Source organism: Micromesistius poutassou (genome assembly GCF_964030765.1).
Source record: "Micromesistius poutassou genome assembly, chromosome: 21".
Classification (NCBI taxonomy): Eukaryota; Metazoa; Chordata; class Actinopteri; order Gadiformes; family Gadidae; genus Micromesistius; species Micromesistius poutassou.
The window spans coordinates 11,010,642-11,025,819 of NC_140291.1; the positions used below are offsets into that span (position 1 = coordinate 11,010,642).

The window sequence follows — 15,178 nt, forward strand, 5'->3', positions numbered from 1 at the left end:
CCTACGAGGCTCACACCGTGCTGATAAACACGTCACGTTCACTCGTACCGCGACCGTCTCTCTTAACAGGTTTTAATGGTTCTCAATGTTGAGCTGACATTTACCATCCCTCTCTAACGGCCCGAGTGGCCCTGGGCAGGCCTGACGCAGCTCAGAGACCAGGCTGTTAATGTTGGGGGGCCCCATATGTCCATTCTATAGTTTACCATGCTGGGAACCCATAGGGACGTCAGGGGGAGTGGGATGGGGGGGGGGGGGGGGGCAGAAAGAGAGAGAGACAGAGACAGAGAGAGAGAGAGAGAGACCGAGAGACCGATACAGAGACAGAGAGCCAGAGAGAATAAACAAAAAAAGGAAAAACAAACACATTAATCAACAGTCCTCCACCATTTCACAGCATCACATTAATATTTTCCAAACATAATAAAACACTGAATATGATGAATTCATCATTTTCCAAAAAGGATAATGAATTCATTTTCAGAGTGAAAAAAAAAGGATGAGTATGATTACGATTATGAAAGCTAAAGAGGAGGATGATTTGTTTTAATCAGTGGAGGAGAGAGGAGACCTGTGCTTGCTGTACGCCGTGGATCAACTTGACAGTTCCACAGCACTCAAAATAAAATAAATAAATAGATAAAACGCAGAGCGACTCCACAGGAAAGATGCTCCAAACCATTCGTATCAATGACTTCAAAGATGGCGCTCACATATCACAACTTGTTAAGTTAACTGTTGTCGTATCGCCAAGGTAGGGTGCCACTACCATTGTTGTCGTGACGACGCCCGCATTTAAATTGAGAGTGAAGGACTCCCCGGGAGGGGAGGGGGGTTGTCAGAGGACAGACGTGTGTGCACGCACACACGCACGCACGCACAGTACACACAGCCAAAGGACAGATGATGCCGATGATGATGATGATGATTTTAAGCATATGGAGGTACAATCTCCCTCTCTCGCTGTCTCTCTCCATACATCTGCAGTGTAAGCATCAATAGTGATTCTGCATTAAGCAGGTTATTAGAGGCAGAATGCAGGCAGCCACCAGTCTAAACAGCTCATTAAAATGGCTCAACTCCTCACATCAAGCCAGCAGGAAACACACAGAGCAGCCAGCCATCAGGCCATCATCCCTGGGCTGCTTAAACGTCCAATCTGGCTAAACCCATCATTGGGGGTGTTGAGGAAAAGACCTTGAATGTAGATGTGTCTTTTTGATGCTTTTTTAGCATTTTTAGCATAAAGTCTACACGTTGAGGTTGAGAGATATTTCTTCTGTGTGTGTCTGGAGTTGAGAACGCTGGCCTGTTTGTTCTGCTCCTCTCATTCCTTATAGAGTTGTATTTAATATGGTATTAATAATATGAACCGTATTCTGTATCAAATGATCAACGTCCATGCATCTATGGGATCAGCGATAGATTGGGGCAGTAGTGTGTTTGAGGCAGAACCTGGTGGCAATATGTGGTTCACACACAGCCACACAGTATAGAGAGTAGATGCAAGGTTTGGCGATACCTTTTGTGTCTTTGTTACATGTTACATAGTACATTTACATCCTATATAATTCTCTACCAGATGGCCATCATCTCGTGCTTTATACTTCACTAGTCAAACAAAACAAAGGCGATCTTTTCACTCAAAATAATTCATCCAGAAATAATCTCTCAAAAAAAACACACAGGCCCGGGTTTAAACCCCGTCCGCTTTGCACCAAACAAAACTACCAATCTGTTCCGTATGTTAATAGGGCCAGATATGTCGCCGGGACAGATAAGGACACGCACTTGGTTATTTATATAGCGAACGCCAGAGATAACAGAATGAAACAAAACGTAAATGGCCAGAAATAAAGAGCCTTGATACGACCCACCAGCCTTAAGCAGACATTGAACACACCACATCAATGCAGGGGGTGGTGGTACTGCTGCATGTAGTCCTAACCAGGCCCAGATCCACATCAAAACTCAGACCGGCCCCACCACCACCAGCCCCACCACGCCACCGCCTGGCTCCCTCAGGCCACGTTAGCTAGTCCTTTGGAACTGTGCTTTAAAAGCCCGGCCTCACCGCGGACTCACGTCAGATCACACACACTAGTGTGCGTGCATGTGTTGTGTGCAGAGCTATGCCTGCACATCAACACTTCTTAATACATACATGTATGGATGTATGGATGGATGGATGGATGGAAGCATGCATGTTTTATCTTGAAATATATCACGCAGGGTTAATATCTATTTATATCACTTGGACGGGATGGAGCAGCCTAGGAGTCTTTCGACGGGATGGTCAGCGATGGGAGTTCACGAAAAGAGGAAACGGGGGAGGAGGGGGGGCCTAAAAGACGCCGTCGAAACCAAACGAAGACCCCGAGATCGGGTGTCCTGCGCCACATATGTGTGCACACATAGATGCAGAGACATGCGTGCGATAGAGCCCGTGCACGAGAGCCCCGGGCGCGAGTTTCGGGCGTGTGTTTCATCCGTGTGCGAAACGTACGCGCACGTGCGTTTCTTTTCTGCGCAGGCCGTGACGACGGAGAGGAAAAGGAGGCGGTAAATAAAGAAAGAAATAAACAAACTGCCTTCTGCTTGTGCTGGCACACTCCTTCCAGGAACCTCTTTGCTCTCACCTGTCCACAGGCTGAACCCATTGTGTGTGTACGCATGCATATGCATCCACGTGCACCTGCACGCCGAGACCTGGTGGTGGTTTCTCTGGATGTGTGCGCACACAGAGATCTTCCCCTCTCAGCACGTTGAGGAGCTTGCGAGACACAGAGAGAGCGAGAGCGAGAGAGAGAGAGAGAGAAAAAGAGCGAGAGAGAGAGCGAGAGAGCAAGATTGCTAAGCAGACACATCTCCTGCAATAGCAGCTCAAGGGCGCGGCCTACCTACCAAACAACAGAATGCAGCCTGCACAGACTAGCACCACAGTACGTTTGTGCAGCAGTCACACCGTGGGGGGGGAGAGAGGGCGGGATGGGTGTGGGGACGGGGACGCAGAGAGTAATTTAAAATTCTGACGAGCGTATCGCCCGGCTGGGATTTCCATATAAAGTGAGAGCGAGATATGGAACGAGACCAATTAAGTTTCCACGATTGCCAAAGCCAATATTTGATGGTTTACATATTTGAAATGTGCGCCCGTTTAAATTGTTTGCTGCGGAACAACAAAGTTGAAACCATCCTGACAGACGGGGAGAGAGGAAACCCCCCCCCCCCCCCCCCCCTCCCAATCCAAAATGGAGGGAGTTTAACATGGAGGGAGAGTGTGTGTCTGTTTAGCACAGTCAAGTCACAGGGCAAAATACCACCAAAGTACGAAATCATCAGAACGTCTTTTCCAACAGAAAACCACCAACAGAAAACCACACACACACACACACACACACACACACACACACACACACACACACACACACACACACACACACACACACACACACACACACACACACACACACACACACACACACACACACACACACACAAAAAAAAAGTGGTACAGCTCTCTGCTAGCTATGGGTGCCTCCCCATCCAGCCAAGACTAAAAGCTTTGCCATCCCACTGACGGGGGTGGTAGTATGTGTGTGTATATGTGAGTCTATGTGTGTAGGGGGGGGGGGGGGGGTTGGGGACAGCTGACATCTGTGCCCGGCCTCACTCCCTGGGTGTCCCACACGGGAGGGCACCCCGTCCTCGGGCCGTGGGACGGATGGTGGAGGAGGAGGAGGAGGGGGGGGGGGGAATACTTTCTTCATCTAGAGGGGGCACCGCATGAATAAAAGGAGTGCAAGGACAGACGGAGGTCACTATGTGGGCTTACTTGTTTATATACACAGTATGATGTTGTGTCTATGCGTGCTGGGGGTTGAAGGGGGTGATGGGGATGTGCCAAGGAGAGGGTGGTGGTGTCGCTGGTCGTTCAGGCGGTGGTGGCTGAGGTGGTGGTCGTTGAGGTGGTGGAGGTGGTGGAGGTGGTGGTGCTGGTGGATATAGTGGAGGTGGTGGTGCTGGTGTATTTGAGGTGGTGGTGCTGGCATAGTGGAGATGGTGGCTGGCTGGGTCTGAGTGGGTTGGGAGCAGGGGAGCTAATGAGCATGTTTAACAGCGGCAGTCCTCAAGGGAAGAGGCCATCGATCTGTTTGCGGAGTTGTGGATTTAGGGCATTTTAAGTTCAGAAAATATACAAAGTCCTAGTTTCGCTTTCACTTTGGCTCCCAGCAGCAGTGAGGAGGAGAAGTGGCCTTGGAGGTGTGGGGGGGGGGGGGGGGCGTTACGCCGTGGGTCGTTGTGTGGAACATCTGTGGATCCGACTGTTTTGGACCAGATGGACCAGAACACAACACAAAGTGTGAGCGAGCTCTGCAGCACAGCGTCAACAGACGGCGGTGGCAACGCCGGGTTAATCACCTACACACACCAGGGTGCCATTGTCGGCCCCGGCTACACTGAGTCAGCTCCTGAAATGTTCAGGTTTAACCAAGACTTCCACTCAAATATGAAACATACTTTATTCATTTTTTTTGGAATAATCCGATTGACTGATATTGTATCTAAAGAAATCGTAGCTAAGGAGATGTTTGCAGACTTCCAACAAGCCATTCTTTTTGAATTTCTCCTATTTATCACGACTTAGATATTACTGGTATTGTTTGTATAGCAATACAATTATTAATGGAATTAGATAAAACACCTTTGTCATCAAGTAAATTGGGATCTACATTTAAGGTAAAAAAAATCTGGTATTTTGTTTGTTCTGTTTAAATTATAGCTACTATTTTCGTTGATGGAAAAAAAACTCTAAATGTCTAAAAATAATGACTTGAATTAATGTGAACTCGTAGTCCTATATTAGGGTGGTTTGTAAAAATAGTCGACCGGCTACCCAATGCAACATTAATACGTGGAATAAAATAGAATTGTGTAGTACATACATAGTGCATTCAATTCTGAATAAACATTTGTTTAACTATCAATGCATTGGATTGCTTTTAAAGCTTGAAAAAAAGCGTGAAAACAATTAAAAATGTATATTTTTATTATCCTTGATTTGAAATAGTCTAAAGGTGGCATGGAAAAAATAAACAAAAAAGGTTAAAAAAAAAAACAACCCTTTATTAATTCAAAAGTAACAGTAAATAATAACGTCCCTTTTTCTACAAACCAATTCTTCCAGCATGGCCATCTTTGCATAATAAGGAAATAGTGGTGCGTATTTGTCATCATTACCTCACCATATTCATATTCATTATATCTCTGTCTGCGACGCTAGCGGCCCGCGCTGCTTTTCAGCAACCTTGTGACAACAGTCGGCCAGTGACTGCTTTTATTCAAACAATACTGGCAGACTGTGTGAAAACCAGGCACTCACCCTGTCTAAACTCACGCTCGGCTTATCAAATCTAAGTTCCACTTCAGTGGCCTTTTATGACCAATGTGGTTTACATTAATATTCTTTCCCTTTTTTTTTTTTAGGGAAAGGAATGAAAAATGACCCAATGTAATTATGAATAGTGTAAGGCGGTGTTGTTGTGAACTACATGTTTATACTTATATCAAATGTTTAGTTAATCATTCAGCAGGGATAATAATAATATTGATTTAAAATATTAGTAATTGGTATGTGTAGTATAATTATTAATATAACTACAAACAATAAGAATAACACACTCAACAAAAAAAGATTCCCAAAAGCTTTTCAGATTATATTAATATAATGCCCAATTATAAATGTATTCTTGGTATCTCTACCTTGCTATGTTATTGATAATTTGGCGACAATTTCTGTCATCAGGAAAACTCAAAAACAAATATAACCCTGAAAGAGATCCTCCTAAAGAAATCAACTTGCAGACGAGGAGAATGTAAAAGTGTTGTTTCACCCGTCCTGCATTTTAAACTGACATATCCGCCGTGCTTGCCTTGCTTGAGACAACCCAAGTGCAGAGAAATACAATAATGACAATGTCAATAACGCTATCTCCGTCACCTTCCAGAACCCTCCGTGATGTTGCTTCGGTTAACCTTTCTCCGCACGCGTCGACTAAGCCTTCCCCTCAACATGTTGTCCGTCAGCAGCTGCTGCCGGCTCCAGCAGCCATTTTGAGTCGTGTGTCACCTACATCAGAATAAAGAGCGACACTTGGCCTAACGTTTACGCTTTAAAATCCAAGTTAGCCCGTTTTTCGCAGGAGGTCTTTCAGCTGTATTTGTATTTGTTTTGAACAACTTCAGTACTTTGTGTACCCATTTAAAACAAGCAGATGTTTGACATTGTTTTTATATAACTGAAAAAGACAAGAGAGAAAAGGTTAAATACGACTTGTATAAATAAAGGCTTCTTTAGCCGCGTTGTACCACGTATACAACCAATCCATCATTACTGTGAAAAATGTCTTCTCATTTGCAGCGCTTTGTTTGGTTCTTAGTTAGCATCATAATTCTGCTGTATCATTACCATCACAGCACTAAAACTTCTAATGTTTTCTCCCGGGGTGAGAAGGTAGCACCTCTCTCTCTCTTTCTCTCTCTCTCTCTCTTTCTCTGTCTCTGTCTCTCTCTCCCTCCCTCCCTCTCTCTCTCTCTCAGCTCCTTTTTGTTTAGATTTTTCCAGGGTGCAAAACAATAAAAGCCCCCCCGCTTTTATTGTTTTAATATTTCAGCACCTCTGATCCAGTACCTCTTTAAAACACCCATGGTGCCCCGGCTCTCCTCTCTCTAGTCTCCCGTTTTCCTTCTGAAACCTCTTCTCTTGAACCGACTTCTCTGTTCCAAGCTGTTTGCTTAGCCCACACACACACACACACACACACACACACACACACACACACACACACACACACACACACACACACACACACACACACACACACACACACACACACACACACACACGGGCGAACGAACGAACACACTAACTTTACTCTTTTTGTGGGTCAGCCAAAGATCAACCACACACATTCTTTTCTGCATGTGTAGAGGTTCGGAAGGGGCTGTTTTTGCTATAAATATACAAAAAGTCGAAATAAAGCCAATATCTTTGTATTTCTGAGACTTATTTTAGGCATTACCATTTGGATCATGATCAAATATTTCTGATGGAGACCTGATTGTGTTATTAAAGAAATATAATTTTATAAAATAATTCAGCATTAAAAAATCAAGACCTTCATTTTGTGTACATTTCTATGGGGAGTAATAACGTTACCTTATCGGTTAAGTTGTCCTGTGTGGATTTTTTTTACTGAACATTTTGCAACTACAAATTATGATTATTATTTAATGTTATATTAGATTAGCCAAAATACACGTTTGCTGCATCATTCTTTTTAACATCACGATAATTTTGAAATTATAATTTTACAGAAAAACATATCATCCAATGTGATGTTGAATTATAAAATAAAAAAACCCTCAAACATCAAAGTAATTAGTTTGATGTTGGACTAAAGCAGGAGGCTTCGATGAGCTGTATGATCATTACTTTCTAGAGCCTTGTTAGGAGAATAAAACCACTACCTTGTAGAGGGTAATATCCCACTAAAGGTCTAATTATGAAAGAAACCCCTTATTTTGCCCTAACATGATAAATATCGTCTTGTGTCCTCGGTGTGGACCTAACAGGGTATTAAGTCTGAAAAAACTGATCGTAGTCGGGAAGGCTTTATGAACTACTTCCATAGAGGACATTATTTGACACATTTCGGTAGACCGGCGACTTTCATTTCCACCAAACATTTCTCAGACTACATTCCCTGCTGAACTGCCCTCGCTGAAGCACCACTTAACTTAAGCTAACATTGTGATTTGGATTTTAGCGGATGGAAAAAACAAAAATGGAAAAAAACACCTGCCAATGCACAGAGATACAGAGATTGGTGGGGAAACCAAACAGGCTGAGGGGTGTTCACACAAACACACACACACACACACACACACACACGCACTCAAGTCTGTTGGTTCAGCTCGTTCCATTGAGGTGGCGTATGCTAGCCAGCCATTGTGCGAGTCGGGCCTTTTGTCAGCACGGCCTGAAACTAGAGATTGCACCTTAGCTAGCTCAGTTCAAGCGTAAACAGTGTTTTCTTTGCACTTCGGTATACACTGTTGCCAGTGGACCCCCAAATCCTTGGGCAAGCTGAGTCCTAGGGTGTCAAAGATAATGGCGATTTATTGCAGTACGGGGCTTTCTCATTGCACCCCCCGCCCCCCCCCGCCCCGCCCCACCGCGCTCCCCCCCCAACCCTTCCTTTACCAATCGAGCCCCTTCCCCACCCTCCCTCCCCCTTACTCAAACAGATTAAAATTAAGCCGTAAACATGTGAAGATGGAATTAGCACATTTAGCGAGCCTCCTCTTCCCCCCATCCCGTCCTCGCCTCGCCGCCGCCGCCGCCGCGGCTGATCCCTGCTGCCGAACGCGGCCGCAATTTTAATGACTCGCGCCGTTTTTGAAGTCCACATGAAAAAAAAAAAGTCGCCCGCCGTTTGTGGCGGCGCTAGATATGGCGAGGGCCATGGCCACGATCGGTGGGAGGGGTGTGGGGGAGACGGGGGAGACGGGGGAGACGGACGGGGGGGGGGGGGGCGGCAGCCCACGTCGCCGACTCAGACTGGGCTCTTCGATAGGATCGGTGTCATTTTCCTCTCCACGATAAGACGGCGTGCTGACAAGACGCGATTAGGCGAGGAAACATCATTATTGTGGCGTCTTTCATCCGCCCAGAGGGCTGGCGATAAACAGCTCACCCGCCGCCACACTTCCTGAGAGCTAAATGTTATATGTTGGGAGCGTTTGTGGGAATATATGAGAAAATATAGTTTCAATCTAAACACGTTTTTTTTTTTAGCCCACTTTCTATAATCACTTCTTCTTTTCCTTGTTCAAAAAAAAAAAAAAGATATTCAGTTTTCCTAAAAAAATGTATCTTGTTAAAAAAAGAATGAAATAAAAGTCTCTTTTCTCTGTAGTTGAAAACTCTGGGTGGTGAAATATTAAAGTCTCCACGCTCGGTCCCATTAATCAAACAATTATCAAATAACTTCATATTCTTTTTGAAACACAATACAACACTCAGATTTTATCAGCCCACAAAAAAATGACACCATTTATTATGCTATACCTCGAGGAAATCCACTTTAGCAAACTGTCCTTATGAAATAGAGATGATAGAAAATATGCTGAAATATTTAAACGACATTGTAGAACAGAGTGAATAAGCTAAGAGTAGAGCCTGCCATGAGTAACTCAAAGATTTTCCAATACTTATACAGGTCATGCATGTTATGGATTATAAACACTGCACTTTGCACTAACACAGCACTTAATAAAATATTAGAGATGTATTTTATTTTTATTACCATTATTCGATTTTTCTAATTAGTATTATAGTTATTGTAAGGAGATTTAGTTATTTATTTTGGAATAGAATAACTTCAATGGAAACTCCAGAGGGAATAAAGGTGTTTATCTCAATTTTTCCTGAATATTTCAAAAGGATAAAAAGAAAAAAGAGACATGATAAAAATAACTATCATAGAAACTTTTCTCATTGTTATTAAAACCATATGTGTAAAATAATTATATTTCATGAAAATACACAACATTAAATATAAGTAACTATAAGTAACTAATTATTTAGTTGTTCTACATGTATATACAATATATATAAATCCCAACATAATATAAACAATGAAACTCCATCGCTGACCAACGGAATATACAAAAATCGCAAAAAAATGAAACATAAAGAGAAATCGAGAGGGTGCGATGGCGTCATGGAGAAAACACACGACTGTGTGCAGTGTAAACAAAACGGGTGTGTATAAACACACCGCCGTCACATAGGAGCGGAGAGAGTGATCAATATAAGCGGTTAACCGCCGTTGAGTGTCTGCCGGGAGGAGGTTAAGTACCCGGGACCAAAAAACCCGCTCGGTGTGATCTGCGGAGCGACCGGGCGAGAGAAAGAAAGACGGGAGGAAGGGAGAGAGAGAGTTGAGAGAGGAAGGCCAGGCGGAGAGATGGCGGGGGAGAGATAGGAGTGGTGGGGAGCGGCGTGCGCTCTCTGTTTCCAGGCCACTCCAGCGCTCGCGGATGCCCAGCAAGACTCAAAGACGATGCCGGCATCAAACAGGGAACCGTGAACACTTTTTTTTTTTTTTTTTATGTTTACGACAAATATTTATTTATTTCCCCAGCCCACCCTACTCTTCACACACACACACACACACACACACACACACACACCCTATGCTACAAACACATAAACACAAGCGGACGCACAAGCACACAAAGACACACACAAACAGTTTATCTTTTTGTTTGTCAGCGTCCTGCTACCTCTTCCTCCCTCGGCGTGTTGGCGATGGGTGCTCATCACACAATCCCTATACTGCACCCAACCTACACTGCACATACAAACAGGACACACACACAGCTTTTTGCTTTTTCGTGCCACTGCAGCTAGGAATCAAACCGCTGTAAAACAAATTGATGTAGTCTTTAATAGGGCCGACACATCATCACAGGGGCCTCGGGGGGCCCGCTTCGGTGACAACTGCAGTGCTGCCTAGCTTAGCTGTGCGCTAGCTAAAGCTTTGACGGTTCGCTCAATGATTTATCAAAAAATAAATAGATAGCCAGACGGGAGTGCAGAGAACGAGAGAGCGAGAGCGAGAGCGAGAGCGAGAGAGAGAGAGAGAGAGAGAGAAGAGAGTAGAGTAGAGTAGAAAGGCCAGTGGATCAGGAGCAAGGCGCTGGCAACTTTGATTGACATGGACTAATCGGCTTATCTGGGTGCTAATCAACTTGATGACCTGCGGTGCAGCTCTCTACCTGCCACGCCGTGAACTTTGGGCCAGCCGGGGGGGGCCCTCTGGGGGCCGGGGGCCCGCACTTTCCTCGCTCTCTGACTGTCTCTCTCTCCCTCTCTGCTTATCTAAACGGCGGTGAAATCAATCCCCAATGAGCTGTTTTCATTTGGCGGCATCGATTGCTAGGGCCACCGAACACTGGGGCCGCTGCCCTTGGAAGATGCCGCTCTCATCGCCATGGTGCCGAGCGGCTCTTTAAGATGCAGAGCGGCTAGCTTACCGCCTGCTTCTTAGCTCCGTGCTAACTCTGTGCCTTCCTCTGGCTGGTGCACCACCGCCTTGTTCTGGCTAGCTAGCTTCTTTCTCTAGCTAGCTTGGAGCTTTCCTCTCGCTAGCTAGCCACTTGATTATTCCAACACTTTGATTATTCCCCTCTGTGTGTGTGTGTGTGTGTGTGTGTGTGTGTGTGTGTGTGTGTGTGTGTGTGTGTGTGTGTGTGTGTGTGTGTGTGTGTGTGTGGTTTGCAGTGAGAAGAATGAATCAGGTGTGATTAAGCAACCTTTTAAAAGTTCATGATGAGGATTTGAAAAAGGGGGATTTGCTCAACATCTGTTGATCTTAGATCGTCAAGAAGTATTGTTTGGAGTTTTTTTTTATATTATTTTTGCAATTATTTGTTTCTTGTTTCTTTTGTAACATGAATAATAATAACTCGTTCTCAAAAGTTCCTCTCCCGTGTGCTTTGACCTAGCTTGGTTCAGTCTCTACTCATCTTACTTGGTAATGGACAATCTGAATAGGTATGAAAGGCTACACACAATATTTTAAAATTAATGAACATGGAGAATTCTGAATTTCATTAAAACTGCCTCGACCCCTGCTCTTTAAAAAAATACAAACACACGGCTTGAACATAATTAAACTAGTGTACAGCCACAGAAAACTAGTGAATCAGTCTTGTTTTACACTTTCCCGCATGTTTTATACACCAGAATCTGTAGAATCTGTAGCACCATGGTCTGTTTAGTGTGTAAACCCTTAGGTATATATGTAAACGTTTGATTTATAAAGTATGTTTAATTATGTACGGTCAGGTATTTATGAATTGTAAAGAGTAGCTGAACGATGGAGATTAATTAATTGTACAGCTACAGCAGGTCAAATTACTGTGTGCATAACAGTTTATGAAACTAAATCGCTATATGGTATTAGTGGACTTATCTCTATACCGAAATCGACTGCAATAATCATTAAATTAGATACTTAACTCAAAAGATAATCATCTCAAAATTAAATATCCTACAGAAGAACAGAGACGAATATTGACATTTACTTTCCTGCAATCCATTTCCAAACAAGCAATCATAAAGATCATTCAACATCCTCAAGAACCGTTTCTAAAAGCTCACAAGTCTCTGATTACAGACCAGGCCTGCCTCCAAATTTGGGCATCAGCCCCCAACCCCCCCCCCCCCCCCCCCGACTCCAAGGCATTTGAATGGACTAACTGCATCCCCTCCCATCCCATTTGGAGCGTGTTTAACAGGGCTAGCCCTGGGGTCTACACTGCACTAACGCAGGGGGACTTTAAAGTGTGTGCGCTACAAGCTAATGAAGTTGTATACTTTATTTATGAGACAAACAGAGGAGCGCTTGATTTAAGGGAGGGGGAGCCTGTGGTAAATATCTCCCTGGGATCCTCAGCAATTGGACGGCTTGCAACGCTTTTGGCAATCCCTTTGTGTGATAAATACGGATGAGAATATATATATATATATATATAATAATAATAAATAAATAAAGTAGATATGCTAAGTGATAGATAAAGAGTAAAATAATGAATTAAGAAAATAATATAGCTTACAATAAATGATTGAATTAACTTTGTCATTCTTATTCTTCCATGTGGCCCGATAGTGCCTGGTGATAAGACATCTCACCGTTGATGGACAGAGGAAAAATGAATGTAAAAAGAAGGAGAAAGTCTTTGTTCCACATGTACTTCTTTGAAATAGAAATGCCCCTCTCCCTACAGTACGCCCCCCCCCCCCCCCCCGCCCGCCCCCTCCCCACCCACCCCTGTGACAGTGGAGAACAGAGACAATTCACCTTTGAATTTCTGCTCTAACGACCGCTTTTGCCTCTCTCTGCTAAGTGTCGGTCTCAGAGCTGTAGGGTTAGCAGGGACACAAACACACCAGTCTGACTGGGTGCCATTGTTTAACCAACCAACCAAATGTAAACACAAGCATATAGGTGTATGAGTTTATAGATGTATGAACATAGACTATAATTATTGTTAACACATATATATATATATATTTTTTTTTTTTTTATATACACAGCGATAGATAGATATTTAGATATACAGTTAGGGGATTGATGAAAATAAATCACAACAATCAAAGCGAGCAGCGTAACGCTGCCAGAGCCCGTTGGTTGTGAGGCCTGCGTCTACCCGTCCTCACAGCACAGAGGGTATTCAGGTTGTGCAGTGGAGTGCGCAGTGCTGCGTCGGACGGCCAGGGTGACGACAAGAGGTCATGGATTAAACCACGCGACTCAAGAGCTTCCCAAAAGCGCGCCGTCCACAGCAGGAGCCGCGCAGGGGCCAAGTATGAGCGAGCAGCGGGGGTGGGGGGGGTGGAACATTGTTCTCAGCTAGCCATGCACACTCTGGAAGAGAGGGGGGGGGGGAGCCGCCCACCGGAGGGGTCAGAGGGCGCCCGGACGGGGCTTGGGGCTGGAAGGGACGCCCGGGAGGTAGCCCGGGAGGTAGCCTTGCCGCCGCCGCCGGGTCCCTGACCCGCGTCCCCCTCCCCGACTCCCGACCAGGCCGCGGTGTCACCACATCAAAACCCGGGCCACTCAACTGCAAAAACACGCGCCTGAGCTCAGAGCTTGAACGCTGCGGCTCTCGCAGGAACCAGCATGCCACAGAGGAGGAGAGAGCGAATGATATGGCGTGATCGTAAGCGGGGCGGGATCAGGATCGGGGAGACGCGTCTGAAAACAAGGTTTTTGTTTTTTTCAGGGGCCCGGGTATTGCATATTGTATTTATGAATTTGTGAATGCGGGCCCCGGAAGGAACATGAAAAGCTGGTGGCCTGCGTGCAACCCTGCCTTGACTTGAATTATTAAATCTGTGAGCCAGCCACCTCCCTATTATAGTGTAAATTGACAAACTTTTGGAAACTGCATCGGAAAGCCGAGAACGGCGGTTGATACTTGAAGAAGGGGCTTTGATTTCTCTCAGAGGAATACGCTCTGCTTCCATAATGCGAAAGGACTGACAACACGAGAGAGACACGGGAAATATGCAAACTGCTTCAATCTATTCAAGTTCGAAATTAGCCTTTTTTCCTATTTTAAGATATAACCTTACCTTGATAACAAGCGGGGCGAAAAAAACATGATTTGTGTCTGATTGTCTTTAGTTTTTTTTTTCAGACATGGTTTATTTAGAGGCTGTTATTACAGTTGATGTTTATTTTCTTCCGGAGTACCGCTGACTCTGGCTATTTCCATAGACCTGCTGTCTGCAAGCATGCTAGAAAATCACACACTCACAAACACACACACACACACACACACACAGGCAAACCTCTGGGCACGCGCACACACACACACATAAACACATGCACATCCCTAAACAGACACAAACACATCCACAAACACACACGCAAACAGACAAATGCAACACAGACACACTAGTAGCCCCAGAAATAAATGCATGAATTTTCTTGCGGGGATGGGGGGGGGGGTAGAAGTGGATGTGAGCTCACTATGTCGTCCATACACCTCTCCCTCTCTCTCCCTCATCTTTGATGTTCTCCTGAAAATGTCACCAGTCGTCAAGGCACGATGTGGGATTTCTTTTCCCAAACCCCATCATACCAAGCTCCACACACACACACACACACACACTACCCCCACCAAATACACAATTACACACACACACAGGTCTGTGTATGAGCAAGACAATTTGCTGTCGCTCGCCCTTCTCCACCACTATCTTACCCCACATCAACTACACCCCCCCCTCACCCAAATCCTTCACAGAAATACACACACACACAAACGTATATATGCATCACTGCATACCACACCCCCACACAGTTCAACATATCTCACACACACACACACACACACACACACACACGACTTACCAGTCTCCACGGCTATCTGGTACCCAGCCTCCAGCCTCCTGGAAGATCTCTCCAGCTTCTCCGTGTTGTCCAGTAGATGAGCCCTCTGTAACCAAACAGAGGTACCAATAAAGTTACAGGGATTCAAACTGACACAAAACAATGCAACCTTGATTGACAGTTCATCATTACTGAGGAGGCAA

The 15,178-nt window shown here is 44.8% G+C and overlaps 1 protein-coding gene across 1 annotated transcript in view; it reads right to left on the reverse strand.

The window, feature by feature from the left end:
* Nucleotides 1-14,596: 14,596 nt before the first annotated feature.
* Nucleotides 14,597-15,178, reverse strand: part of vti1a (vesicle transport through interaction with t-SNAREs 1A) — a 36,437-nt gene continuing 35,855 nt past the window's right edge. Inside the window, exon 5 of the mRNA XM_084485957.1 lies at nt 14,597-15,081. Within this exon, the coding sequence (XP_084342083.1) occupies nt 14,884-15,081 (198 nt within the window). The 3' untranslated portion in view covers nt 14,597-14,883. The remainder of the gene's footprint in view (nt 15,082-15,178) is intronic.